This window comes from Artemia franciscana, chromosome 14 (assembly GCF_032884065.1).
Source record: "Artemia franciscana chromosome 14, ASM3288406v1, whole genome shotgun sequence".
In the NCBI taxonomy this organism is placed as follows: domain Eukaryota; kingdom Metazoa; phylum Arthropoda; class Branchiopoda; order Anostraca; family Artemiidae; genus Artemia; species Artemia franciscana.
In genome coordinates, this window is record NC_088876.1 from 25,012,862 (window position 1) to 25,027,498 (window position 14,637).

Below are 14,637 nucleotides of genomic sequence, written 5' to 3' on the forward strand. Positions count from 1 at the left end.
AATAAATAAATAACTGAATTAAAAATACTAATTGATATATAAAAATACAAAAAAAATAATAATAACAAATCCAGTCTCCATCTCTCTTCAAAGCTCAACTTTCACTCCCCAACCCTGCCCTCCAAACCCCATCTTAGTCCTAGCCCACCCTTACCTTCCCATCTCCTTTTCCTCCCCTATTCAATCGATTATCCATAATAAGATTTAGCAAATTTTGCCCAAAAAATAATCTTTTAAATTCTTTTTAAACTGAGGTACGTCCTTCATCGTCCAAAGGCTCAATGGTAATAATAATAACGGTAGTAATGGTAATAATAAAAATGGTAATAATAATAAAATGGTAGCTCATTCCATACAGATTGACCAAGGTGTTTCATTGAAAAAGAAGACCTGGTACCATGACGTAAATCAACAACTATAGTATCACTTTGCCTAGTTCCATAATTATGCAGGTCACTAATTGATTTGATAAATACTCTTAAAACAGCAGAGGTTAAACCTTTCATACACTGAAACACAAATACTGCAGCTTGGTAATCTCTTCTCTGATTTACATTAAGAACTTCCTGGGACCTAAGACAAGCACAGGTGTCATGTAAATCCGGATTATACCTACCGATTGTTCTAACAGCTTTGTTTTGTAGAACTTCTACTCTTCTATAGTGGCATAAGAAGTTACTGCTCCATAGGAGGCAAACCGTAGGGAATATATGGATAAACCAATGAATAATATATAGTTAGAAGTATTCTTTGAGGGAGGAAGGCCCCTCAAAAACACCATAAAACCTCCGTATGATATAACGAAAACCACCTTATTTGTACCAAATGGATACCAGTTTCTCGGATGTAAATCTAATAATGTTAAGATAAATGTTTGACTTTTGTCTTGTTCACTGCTTACCTTTGCTTATTTGGCTTGTTATTTAGCTTGTTAAGTACTTCGGTTGGCTATTAACCAACTTGACTTTTCAAAAGAATTAGGAAAACCTAAATAAGAGACTCCAAGAATTTTAGGGAATTTAGAAATAGGACAAAAACCAGGAATTTCGCAAATTTGACACAAATCACGGGTTTTGGATTTGCTAAGTTTTGTTTTCAGTGCTTGGACCGGATGTTACCACGTCATTTTTCGAATCTCGCTATTTATAATTCTTAATTTCATGTTTTTTTTTGCTGGTGCTTTTTTTTGTCAGCTTTTTAAACACCAACTAAATTTAGTTCTTCTAATAAATAATTGACCAGCATATGAAATAATTCCAGGTTTTTGAAGGTGACGAAAAACATTATGATGTTACGTCGGTTGAGTCATCTGGAGAAATCGAGAAGCCTCCCAAGTCATTAGGTTTGACCCTAAACTTGGGATCACTGAGTCTCAATAGTTCTACTCTTGTTAGTTTGCCCTCGATTAGTCCGCTGACCAATCTAGATACTCCAAAGGATGATGATATCTCAGGTAGGCTCATTTAGTTTTATTAATACACTTTTTTTGCATATATTTTAGCTCTTGCGCTCAGGAGCAATTAATTTTTCTCTTTTGAGGGAGAGGAGCGTTGACAAAGAGTCGATAATTCTAGACAACCTTTGTGATTCAGGGGTCATTCATAAAGAATTGGGACAAAATTATAGCTTTAGTGCAAAAAGCGAGGCATTGACAAGGAGGCGAACCCCCTCAAATACGTAATAAAAATATACAAATATAGAAGTTCGTTACGTAAGTTAATTCGTAAGTCACGTATATTTATTACTAATAAAAACTTCGTAAAAAAATAAAAAGTTCTTGTTGTCTTTTTAAGTAACCAAACATTGGAGGGCAACTAAGCAACTCTTGCGCTAAGATGTAATTAATTATTCTCTTTTGAAGTAGAGGAGCGTGGACAAAGAGTCAATAATTCTAGACGGCCTTTGTGATTCAGGGGTCATTCATAAAGAATTGGGACAAAATTCAAGCTTTAGTGTAAAAAGTGAGGCATTGACGAGGGGGCGAACCCCCTCATATACGTAATAAAATATACAAATATAGAAGTTCATTACGTAAGTTAATTCGTAAGTCACGTATATTTATTACTAATAAAAACTTCGTAAAAAAATAAAAAGTTCTTGTTGTCTTTTTAAGTAACCAAAAATTGGAGGGCAACTAAGCAACTCTTGCGCTCAGAGGTAAATAATTATTTTCTTTTAAGGGAGAGGACCGTGGACCAAGAGTCAATAATTCTATATTATGGTAAAAGGTTGTGGAAAGTTATGTCCAGAAAATGGTTTAGTGGCATTTGTTTCATGAATATTTTATTCATAGGATAAAAAGACCCTCTTGATCCATCCTTATTTTTCGAATTATCAGTTCTAGAAAAGTAGTGGAAAGAATATGCATATTGCTGACACTACTTATCATGTAGCTACTAAAATGTAGCTACCATGCTACTTAAAATGCTGGCACTATTTAGCACTACTTCAAATATTGAAAGGTTAGTTGCGTGGTTAACTATTAACTGTTAACTGCTGTAAATAGTTGTTAGGTTGTTAACTATTTAATATTTTTTTTTGTGACAATAAACAGTACTTTGGGTCACCAGAGAACTAACAAGTTTTGCTCATTTAGTCACCAAGGCCCTTCGATAGTAGCGTAAAAAGAAATTACCGTAATTTCTTTTGCAATTGATTAACTTGGAATAAAAAAATAGATATTTGGTGTTTTTGCAGCCTTGAGCCTCCACCAAATTCAGTTGAAAGATAGGTATATAGCCCTTGGTTTCGATGTGAATCTACAAAAATTTTCAATCTGAAGGATTGGGGATACAAATCGGGTCCTCCAGCACCCTCCCTCTCTTCATCTTTACGCTAATTTTCCAGTATACAGGTAGGATATATTTGAACGTAAAACTACAAATTAGGTTTTTTGAGGTTAAACAGGCGAATCATCCATATTTCTAGTCTCATAACTATGGTAATACGAATTCCTTGTAAACATTTGACGAAAAATTTCAGGGGACAAACTATAAATACTCTGAAATAAAAAAATAGCAAGTTGATAATCATGAAGTTGGCTAACATTAAGAATCATGAGTTTCCTATAGCAATTAACTGTATCATTTTCACAACACACATAATTTCTAATAGTCTTTAACTTTATTTTGTAAAACTTGAACACATTAAAATTTGTATAAAATCCACTAGTCCATATCACCACACAACCCTAAGAAATATAAGGCATGATAATAGAATGATAAAGAGTTAAAAGGGCAGAACAAGGTAACTGATTTCTCAGACGCCGAATCAGACCAGTATACAGGTAGGATATATTTGAACGTAAAACTACAAATTAGGTTTTTTGAGGTTTAGTTTGATTTTTAGGAGGTGAAATTAGTTTTTACACAAAAAGGCGTACAACAACAAAATTGATGTCTAGAATATAATGAAAAAAGAAATCATCAATGCAACAGCAACAAACACATAAAAAAAAGACAGAAGGAGAAAAGGAAGACTGTTTTCTTACATTGGTAATTAATATAGATCAGTACTTGAAGTAGGCATTAACCCTACTAATCCATACAATTACATAGGTCAATCACAATAATCCATGGACAGGCAGTCGTGTCACTTAAGTATAAGTGGTCATTTACCAAATATTAAAAACAGTAAAAAAATGACAAATAATTCAGTTAAAAGATCACGGTGATAATGAAAATCACCTTTGTTCGAACGTAAAATTAAATCTTATTTATTTAGTCAGTGTTAAACCACGCTTAATCTGAAGTAACCGCTCTTCAAATTTAGAATGACAACTATCACCGAATTCAATGTTTTAACAAACAGCAATAAAACTTTCTTGACTTTTTCAGTTATATAATATACAAATGTGATAAAAATTCGAAATATCAATATTCTAAGGTATTCGTTATCTTCAATTCATTAATTCCGAGAAACTTAGTCGTAACACAGTTAGCACAACTTGTTCCAATGGAAGTTTCATAAGCCCTTTGTTCCTTTTCTATAGGAAACTAGATACAATTGATTGATCCGAAAAACTAATATAGAACTAAAAGTTGAAGCGCTACTTCGAATCATTCACGTAAATTTTTTGCGTTTACCTCATTTGATACATTTAAAAGCGAAAACTACACATAAACGAATACATAAAACCACATAAAACAGATATTACATACATAAAATATGTTACTCCTTACTAAAAGTAAGGAGCAACATTCAAAGTTAAAATGAACCGAAATTGTCTCGTGTATGAGGAGTGGACCCCTCTCCTCAATAACTAGTTTTTTACGCTAATTGTAACTTTTCCCCCAATTATTTAAGAACAACTCCTGAAAAAAAGCCGTTTAATTAGAGTACAGATATTTTTTAAATACAAAAAGGAATTTTGGTGTGAAGAGCGAGGTATTGAGGAAGGGTTATCCCCCTCATGCACGGAATAATTTCTGTTCTTTTGAGTTTTAATGTTGCTCCATACTTTCAGTGAAAAAAAAATCATTTAATCGCCGAAAGGCAGAACCAACTCTCAGGGGAAATTATTAATATGCGGCTGATTTTGAATAGCAAAAAATAGCCAGTATCTTATTTTTCTTTATCCTAAGCTTTATTTTTATTTTTTATTTTATTTCTCTCATTTTTTCTTTTTATTTTTTCTTATTTTTCTTTTGTAATATTCATCCATTTAATGGATTTTTTTTGTATTTTATTCAAAATTTAGAAAACATTACGCAAAATACTCTTTGATCACAATTTTTGTTATTGAATTTTGGCAAAACTTAGAGTCAATCCGAGCAAAAAAAATGATCAGAAGTATTGAAATCGATGTAACGATTATCGAATATCGAAAGTAAAAATATCGATATATTGTTTACTCGAATTATCGCCCAGCACTACCTATAACATCCCTCTTACTCCAACTCTTTTGGCAGAATGATAGGCATATTTCGCTTCGAGAGGAATAAAGTTGGCCTGGTATCTGACATTGCTCCTCCAATGCCTCCGCTCTACCCGCCTGTTTTGTTGGAGAAAGCTAAGAAGAAAATATGTTGTAATTTGTTTGAAGTTGAATCATGCAACGGTTTCCAGTTAGTTTTACTGAGGCATAAAGCGGATGAGGCTCCAACTACACCACCACTTCATTTATAACAGATAGGTACGCACTTGTTTCACCAAAGCTTGAGCCCTTTGGATAAGCATCTTGGTTCAATAGGACAGGCAAATTTTGGCTTTTCTCCGAATTTTGAACACAAGTCCTCAGATGGAAGAAGGGCCCAGGATAAAACAAGGAAGTAAATTAAGAGGCATGCACAACTTCAGAGACCCACCTGCCTTTGGCACAATAGTGCCCAAAATAAGCTGAAATTGGTGAGCTCATAGCTACAGGCAAGTAGACTTTGCTTCAACATCGCTGGACAAAGACTCTTAGACCTCTGATTGTTGTGATCCAGATGAAAGCAGGCATAGTGTGGGAGGACGAGTAATACGCTAAGGATTTGAAAAGCATTATGCATGATCTTCTTGCCATACCACCATAGCCACCTCTTTGGGTGATGATGAATCTGCAGCTTTTTCTGTTTGATGTGCCTGTTATTTTTTCTAATATATTTGAGGGCGAGGAACATATATTGAGGGCAAGGAGCATATTTAAGGGCAAGGAACATAGTTTCCATCTCTATTGCGGATAATAGCTTGTGGACTTGATCCCTTTAATAGCGTGAATTACTGGATGCAATGAAATAGAGAATAAGTTTGGTTCAAGGAAAAACAGCCTATTTTGAGACGAAGGAACTTGCCAACCTTTTTAGTAAAGAAATAAATTCTTAGAAATACATTCTTATGCCTTTTTTATGGCATGGTATTAAACACATTTCCAAGGATTAATAGTTACAGCGTGTAATTAATTGTGACGAAATAAAGAAATCTAGCCAATTATGTACCTTTGAAAGTTTGAGGATTCTGAGACTTTTGGTTATAAATCAAGGTTATTTGTCCTGTATGTTTTCACTTCTCAAATCACTTGTTAATTCATGATTCGTTTGCCTTTGAAAGACTATCTCTATGAATAAAGTGCGCACGCATGATCCTGGGGAAGGGATAGGTATTTCGGCAAAACTGGAAAAAAAAATAGACGAATCAGATGTAAATTGCCAGATCATACAAGGAAAATGGTGAGCATACACAGATCGAGAGGCTGTGGGATATGGATCCTAATATCCCCCCCCTCCCTATCCCCCGATTGTACGTAGCTGAAACTGACGAGTAGAATACTTTAAGCATAATTTGACATCGCATCGATTCTCGAATACAATCCTTCCTATCCACAGAAGGGCACCTTTTACAAAAGGTAAAAGGATCTCATTAATTAGGACAGTTTTGACCAAGAAAACCATTGAAATGCAGAAGAAAAGTTCGTATTTTTGGACCTAAAAATAGGGTTTCAAGTATTGGACCTTCTTACAAAAATCTCACTTTTAATTAAAGTCTGATAGCAAGATATTTAGGATATTTTTAAAAGGTAGCAGTGGAGAATGCGGGGTTGTTAAGATATCCAGGGGAGAGAGAATGCTAAATTTTATAAGCTTAAAAATGTTTAATTTTACTAATTAGGATACGTTAAAGATGGTGATTAATGAGGCATTTCCAAGCTCCTTTAAAATAGATGCCGTTTTCAAAACATTTGCTCGGCTACTTGTGCCAAATTTTGCATTATTCAGGAACTTTTCAGCAGATACATTGAAAACAACAATGCGTATTGCTGTAGCCTATGTGAGAAGAAGCGGAAGAAAATTACGAATGTTGGGTTGGATTTAAGCTTATCCTACAAGACTTGTGAAAATTTTAAGTGCACGGGACTGTTTTTGTCCCGTGGACTTTTCTTTTGTAGCATAAAAGTTTACCATAAAATGATTTACTTCCCTGATAAGCAACCTTATATTATGTTCCTTGAGCAATGCTAAATGTAAACCATGTTTTGAAGCAATTACTAAATAGAACAGTTAGTAAAGGAAAAATACCGTGGAACGGAATTTATTCAAAATTATTTTTAAACTAGAATTTACTCAAAATTATTTTTGGCGTTTTGGGAATACGTCATTTTGCGTCGAATGGCAACTGTCCGAAACTGCTGGTCTTCATGTTGTGAGAGCTACACCAATCCGAAAATGGTGTTCAAAGCTACCTCATGGGATGTTTAATTTTGAACACTAAAAATTTGACGGGTAACATTAAACAAGAGTTGGAGGAATTTGAAGGTATATGGCATCAAACTTAAAGTAAAAAACTCGTTTATTGAGAGAACTACAACATTACTTCTAAAATAAAAAGGCGAAGAAAAAGTCAAATTATTGAAGTATTAGATCCAAAGTCATAATCCTATAAAAATCTTCCGCCGTGAGTGAGTCGATGGGCTGGAAGGTCTTCCGTGTATGGAGGGATAGATGCTGAGTCTTTCACCCTGGGAAAATAGAAAGATCCATCCTTGCTTTTACGCAGGCATATCACGTTCAGCAAGCCGTCACAAGAAGGAGCATCTACTTCTAGCACTACAAAATGCTTATAAAATACGACTCATGAAGAACTTTATAATAAACCAGCGTCCATTCACGGTTTTGGTGGATAATTCGAACCCATATTGGCTGCTGCCTTGCTCGACAGAATAGAAGGGCCAGTGCTCGTCAACTCATCAACTTCCATTTCAGACTCACTCTCGCATCCGGATGCGTCAGTCATGTCAGACTCACAACTTGACGTTTGCGCGCAATATTCCTTAAAAATTTTTCAAATCTGCGGACTTGCAGAACGTCTAGTAAAACTTTGCTGACGTTCGCTGACAACCTCTTGTGGAGTTTGTTGGGCGGGAAGATGGTCCTCTTTTCGTAATGAATTTCTTTTTCCCGGGGTTGTCTATTAAGTTAGTCTTATCGTAATTATAAATATTCGACAAAGGAACATCCTGAATAGTCACTGCTAAATTGTCGTCAACATTTTAGATGAAATAGAAGCTCTTTTTTTGGAGTAGTTTGCTATGCTTCTCAGTCGAAGCTTTGAAGGATGTCGATTTAGGAAACAGTTAATAAAGTCATGCCCAGGTATATTGTTCTTAAAGCAATTTACTGTTTTTCCAATTGATACAAGATAACTTTTGACTAGGAGTTTCAGCTCGAAGCGATCGACGGGAAACCCCCACTCAGCACATGTAAGCAAATGGGAGACGGTAGCTTCTTCTTCGAGCCCTACCAATACAGTTGGTCTTCCCACCTTTTTATTGTGCTTATTGTTCATTTGGGAGAAAGAGTACCCAAAGGAATTCCGTATTTCCCTGAAGCCCTTTTCATTGTTAGGTCTCCTTTCTTTATTTCCTCCAGAGCTTTTTCCATCGCTTCCTCATCATAACTGGCATACTTTCTTGCATTTGCTTGTTTCGTACATATTCTGGGCATTTGTAAAAATTCTTAATTAAGACTCAATTTAAAATGAATAAAAAACAAAACAAAAATACATAAGACAATCGATAAGAATTCCCAATCAAATGACTCTCCTCCACAGTTTTTACGGCCTACGCTTCTCTACTAAGGGATTGAAAAAAAAAATTAGTACAATGAAGGCTTGTGGTCTTTACACCAGGCAAGGGTAGAGCATTGTCGCTGATAGGCTCAGTTCCAAGGATTAAATTATTACTATGATTTTGTCTCCCTTTTGGGTGCCTTTAGGTAATTTCGTTCGCCCTGTATTTACTCAGCTAAATTGGGTGATAAACCACGGCCTGATAAATAAACCTCTTTAGCAGTCAAGCAGAAGGCATGAGCACCGAAAATAAAAATACCATCATATTTTAAGTGCATCAAATTGAATTACAAAGGACCCAAATTAAAAACCTTAAATTAATTTTTCATATTTTTCATAGGACAAATAGTACTTTTCTTTTCCATGTTTTACACTATAAGTAACTTTATAATCCTTTGTCTCTTCTATTAATTTTCAAATGACTCCTCGCCCCCCAAAAAAAAGAAGAAATAAAAGTAGGTCTGAAGGAATTAGAAAATGGTCAAAAAATTTAACAATTGCTAAAGAGACGAGCTTGATTTGTGCCTTCCTGAGGATCAATAGAATAAAAAAGGTCTCCTGAAAGTCTAAACTAATTGGCCAAATAATTGGTCAGTACAGAACACTGAAATCAATGTTAAAGTTAGACAAGGGTAACTTTGAACAGATGTTCAAAGTTACCCCTAAAAACAAATATTTGCGGGTAACATTTTACACTGCTGCTATCTTTAATCCATGGAATAAGGAACTGATTTAGCCTAAAAACCTAACCACTCGGCTCCTTGGCTATAGAAAAATGTAAGATTGAAAGGCATAGTTTAGTTTGCATAAGTAAAAAAGGGTAACTTACTTTTGGCACTTTTTGACAATTTTGGATAGCTCAAATTCTTTGAGAATAAAAAGCTAATATTTCCTGTTAATCTGAATGCAAGTGTTACCAACTGATTTAGATGCCATCTATCAATAATCTAACAAGTACGATCAAATGATTCCACTATTGTTTGCAAGGGAGCGCTCATGGTTCGTTTCTGATTTTGTTCGAAGTTACCCCTAGCGTTCAAAGTTACCCCATTCTACTGTGCTGATGCTCTACATTGAAAGCTATTGGATATCACTGACTAAAATCACAAAAAAAAGTATTCATACGTATCTAGCTTCATTAAAATACTTAGTACCAAAAGTCATGGATTTTTGAATTGTCTTGGTTGAGGCATCTGTCGCAACCTAGTAAAGAGTTAACTATGGCAAAAGGTGAATAATGAATTGCCATTTGAAGCTGATTTAGATATGGTAACTATTATTTCGATGATCTTTAATAGTAAAAGCTCATTTCGAGAACAAATTTATGGAAATGTTGAAAAATAACCTGACATGCGACAAAGATGATGTGAGATTGAAATGGAAACTGCACCAACGGAATCATCATAAAGAGTAAATGTTTGCGAAGCTTAGACAGGAGACGTGTAGAGCTATTTTTTATTTAAATATTTTCTGAATATTAACCTTTGACCAGGTTTAGTATTACCAGATTTTCATCAGATTGTGAAATATGATGATAAGAAAAATGCAAAAAATAAGAATTAATAAGAGCATTGTGTATAGGATTTACATAAATTCCCCATAATTTCAACTGCCTCTCAGAAAACCTGCGTGATACCTTTGAGGCCTCTTCATTTTATACATCTACTGGATTAGATTCTTATAATTTATTTTGCAAGTTGTTATAATTGAAAAATACCTTATGAAATTGTAAAAATATTTAAAAATAGGAAAGATAATAAATTTTGCAGGCATGTTCAGATCATTCTCTAAGAAAAGTACGTAAAATCACAATGCTGGCTCATGGATGGATAGGTCTGAAACTAATAAGTCTAAGTTTATATGTGTCTTGTCCCTCCGGTGTAAGCCACTTTTGAAAACTTGTTACAAAATTTCATTTTCCAAAGAGATAGAAACCTTAATACCGATACTTCAATTTTTTTTTCGAATGTTTGGTGATCAAGTTTACATTACCGGTTTGTATTTTTTTATTTAAGCTTAGAATTCTTAAAATGTATTGATTCAATTGCGTAATGTCTTTTCAAGGTACACCTCATAATTATGTTTTACCAATTACATGTGTCATAATTTTTAAATGGTACTTTTGTAGGCAATTATTTTTGTTTTCTCTAATTTTAATAAGATAATAAAATTGACCGTAAATAAAATACCTGAAATATCTGCCCCTTTTATATTTTCTATACTGACCTCATTTCTTTTGATGTCTTTATTTAATCACTAGGTATTGTTTATTGACTGAACCTTCACTTGACGGGAAAAATAGATTGCTTTGATAGAATAACCTCATGTAGATGGCCCTGGATTGATTTGCTGCGTTAAACATTCTTGTGCAGTAAACTTGTCAACGATCATGAAAATCTTTCATTAAATTATATTCCTTAAACATCCCCCCCCTCATGTCTAAAATTATGAAAATGGTTCTCTTTATTTTTACATTTCTTTTAAAAGAAGATAACGATATAGTTCTGAACTACGAATATGTTTATATAAAAGTTTGTTTGACATTCATTTAACTTTGTGGGAAAGATATGTACTTCAATTGTACCTGTTTATTTATGATTTCTGTTGGAAATTCTGGTTGATAATATTGCCCAAAGCTAGCTTCCTCCTCATTATCTCTTGAAAATAAACAAGGATATTTGCAAAACTTGCGAAGTAGCTGATATCGAATATTTAGCTCTTTAAAGTTTTTTGTAGTGTTTTGTTGATGTTACAAGGAAACAAGCCTATGTTTTTATTTCGCTTTGTACTTCAATAAGGATAAATAATTTAATTTGGTATTGGTGAATCATGTATTGTGGGTCCTTGGCAGATATATATGAACGGACAGAGACGTATTTCCATGTTAAAAATTTTATATGTGCACATTTCACCAAAATTAAATGCTTTTTATTAATTTATTAAGATAGTAAAAGTCAAATACTTTATTTGGAAGCTGCAGTCATGACAGTGGTCAAGTATGGTTCTGAAGCATGTGCGCTCCGAAAAACGGGGGTAAATTTGCTAGATGTTTCCCAGAGAAATTTCCTACGGATTGTTTTGGGTACCCAGCTGACTGACTGTATTTCAAAAAGTAGGCTATACAAAAAGTGTAGTTTTATTCCGCTTTCTGGGGGCTATAATGAAAGGTTGAGATGGCGAGGGCACGTTCTGCGGATGAAGGATGACAGATTGCCAAAGATTGTGTTTTTCGACCAACTGTATAGGGCTAAACAGAAAGCAGGTCGTCCGCGGTCGGGGTGGAAGGATGTCGTAAAGAAAGATCTAAGGGAAATGGGACCTTCCTGTGATGGTATAAAGAGGGATGCTTATAATAGATTAGGATGGAGGAGGAGGGTACGTAGCTGTGTCGGCCTCTGGTGGCTTGGGGCTGTTGTGAGTTGTTAGTACTAGTAGTACTAGTAGTAAATAGTTTACTATCTTAATGGCCTTAGGTTTGATCTGTATGCATACTACTGCAGCGACTAAAAAGATAATGCAGCACCAACCGTCTAAGTCCAATACTGCTGTGTCCACTTCTTTTCCATCTCAATCTGTTCAAGGCTTAGCCCCTTACTCCCTTTCAAGAAGTTCCAGTTTACTTTTACTTCTCTCATATAACCTCCATCTCAATCCCAAGTGAGGACAGCTTATAGTTGGATATCCTCAATACTTGCACAGAATCCTGAATCAAAGGTTCTAGGCTGCAAGTATGCTCGTTTGCAAGTTCTTGGATAAACCAAACGCTATTCTAGATCTCTTGCTGGCTCTGTGAGGGACTTCTGCAGCATTGCAAATTAAAATTGCAAGCCATAATTTCTGCTCTACTAGCTACCGCAAGCAGTAGGTTCTTTGGTTGAACGATACTAGTTAGTTCGTTTTTTTTTTTCTAGGAACAATACTTTTCTGGTTACATTCTGGTAATTCTGGTAATTCTGAATTACCATTCTGAATTTACCATTCTGGTAAATGAGAATTACCATTTCTGGTAATTCTGGTATTCTAGTAAATTTTGAAGTCAGTTTTATTAAATTGTGAGAAAAGTGACTCGCGTATTTTGCAATGTCGGTCATATTGTGGTTTGTGTTTAACAGAACGCAGGTCAATCTAAAAGGTTTCCGACTCACGCTTGCAATCATTTCGTGCTTATGGTTCTCTCACTAATACTTACGGTATATAGATTGCTGGTGCTCCAAATTTGAATCTGCTTGGAACTTCAGTATTGAACCTTGTAGACTGTTGCGTCTGCCTCACTGCTGTTTGAAAATAATTTGCCTCCCCCTCCCTCCCCTTTGGTCCCTGTTTATATAATGTCCATTTGTATGCTCAAACCTGGTCTCTCGCTGTTTGAGTATAATGTGCCCTGAGTATAATATGACATATACCCTGGCCCCGGCATAGAAAAGCCGCATGCATGATTCTAGTAACGCACAAATTTTCATCCTTTAATCCTTTGACTTCCTGAAAACTACTGTAACGCATGTTATTTTTCCGTCTTGATTCTTTTTCGTATACTAAGACTTATCAGTTTTCTTATAAGAAACACCTTTCCATGGAGTCTTAATATTAATTCTGCGTTCTGTTGATTGGTATTGCTATCTATTCTCAACTGATGTTCATACTAGTTTTGTTGATGTGCGTAAACCTGTTGATGTGACTCTATAAATAATTTAAAACTGCATGGTATTTTTAATAATCGCTGTGTTCCCTTACCTTAGTTGAAGATCCTTCATTTTTGTTTATGGCACATTATTTTATGGCTCATTTGGGGTTCCGAAACAAGTCCACCCATTTTTCATATATACGACGTAGGTAATTTCGAAGACCACACTACCTTTCAATAACGATAAATAACAGTTCGAATCGGGATAAATCCTTTTATTAGACAGCGAAAAAAAAAAAAAACAATAAAATATATACTGAATATTTTTTCATTGTTTTTTCACTGTCTAATAAAAATATTTATCCTATTCGAACTGTTATTTCCCTTTTTTCAGCGAATTGTCCGTTACGGAGTTGTATTGTATGCCTTTCTTTTTCCGTGTATGTATGTATGTATGTACATGTTTATTTCCCGTCGTATTGCAAAAAATACAAAACTGACGGAGTAATACGAGAAAAAACAAAAGAAAAGAAGAAAAAAAACAAAACAAAAAAACACACTTCTAAAACGAAATCAAACTCAGCATTTATAACATGAAAAAACTATCGGAAAACACTTAGCAAAGTGCTATTACTGCCCAGGCGTGTTATATAACGCTCATTTCGCTTTCCTACTGTACGCACTGGATTGGCTACTCCGCAACGTGTTGACAGAGTTGCATTACTGGTCCATAGAGGCAATCTAAGCAGATATTTTGCATATTTGTTAAAACACTTCTTTATGTCGCTGACATCTGTGTGCGAGAAAAGAGACCAAAATGGGGCAAGCGCATACAAATGGGGAGCCACAAAAGCATTATATAAAGTAGCAAGGATGCGACGGTTAAACTTGAACCTCAGCGCTACCGACAGGCCATATGCCTTCCTAGTCTTATTCGCAAAAAAATCTTTAAGCAAGACCCGTGTCGATCGGAGATTTTTTTTTCGGGCTCCAAGGTACGTAAGACGTTCTTGGTCTTGTATGGCGTGCACACCAAGAAAGATGCAGCAACAGGATCTTGGCAACGGCGATTAAAAACTAGAATCTCACTCTTACTATGATTAAAATTGAGACAACACGATTATATTCATCTGACAATTTACGAAAGTTTTTCTTCAATCCCTGCTTATGTTCTACTTACATTCAATACGCCTTCTGCGTTATTTACTAATGAAACGTCTATTCCTTTAAAAATACATGTCGCGAGGGCTTTTTGCTGTGGCTCGATTGCACTGTTATTGAACAGGGGCGGGGAGGCCAGAGCTCCCTATCTAATACCACTTTTAAACAATGATCTTGGTTTTTGCCTCATTACTAATTGATTTGGCTCCCAATTCGACTCTGTATGCATTTATAATTTAAGTTATATTAATGACCTGGCTATATAAGCTACTTTTCCTTCTACTTTTCCTTCTGAGTTACATACTAATATG

The 14,637-nt window shown here is 35.0% G+C and overlaps 1 protein-coding gene across 1 annotated transcript in view; it reads left to right on the forward strand.

Annotated features, from left to right (window-relative positions):
• Positions 1-14,637, forward strand: part of LOC136035493 (rab GTPase-activating protein 1-like) — a 285,782-nt gene that overhangs the window by 73,327 nt on the left and 197,818 nt on the right. The window contains exon 8 of the mRNA XM_065717324.1: positions 1,261-1,453. Within this exon, the coding sequence (XP_065573396.1) occupies positions 1,261-1,453 (193 nt within the window). The remainder of the gene's footprint in view (positions 1-1,260; positions 1,454-14,637) is intronic.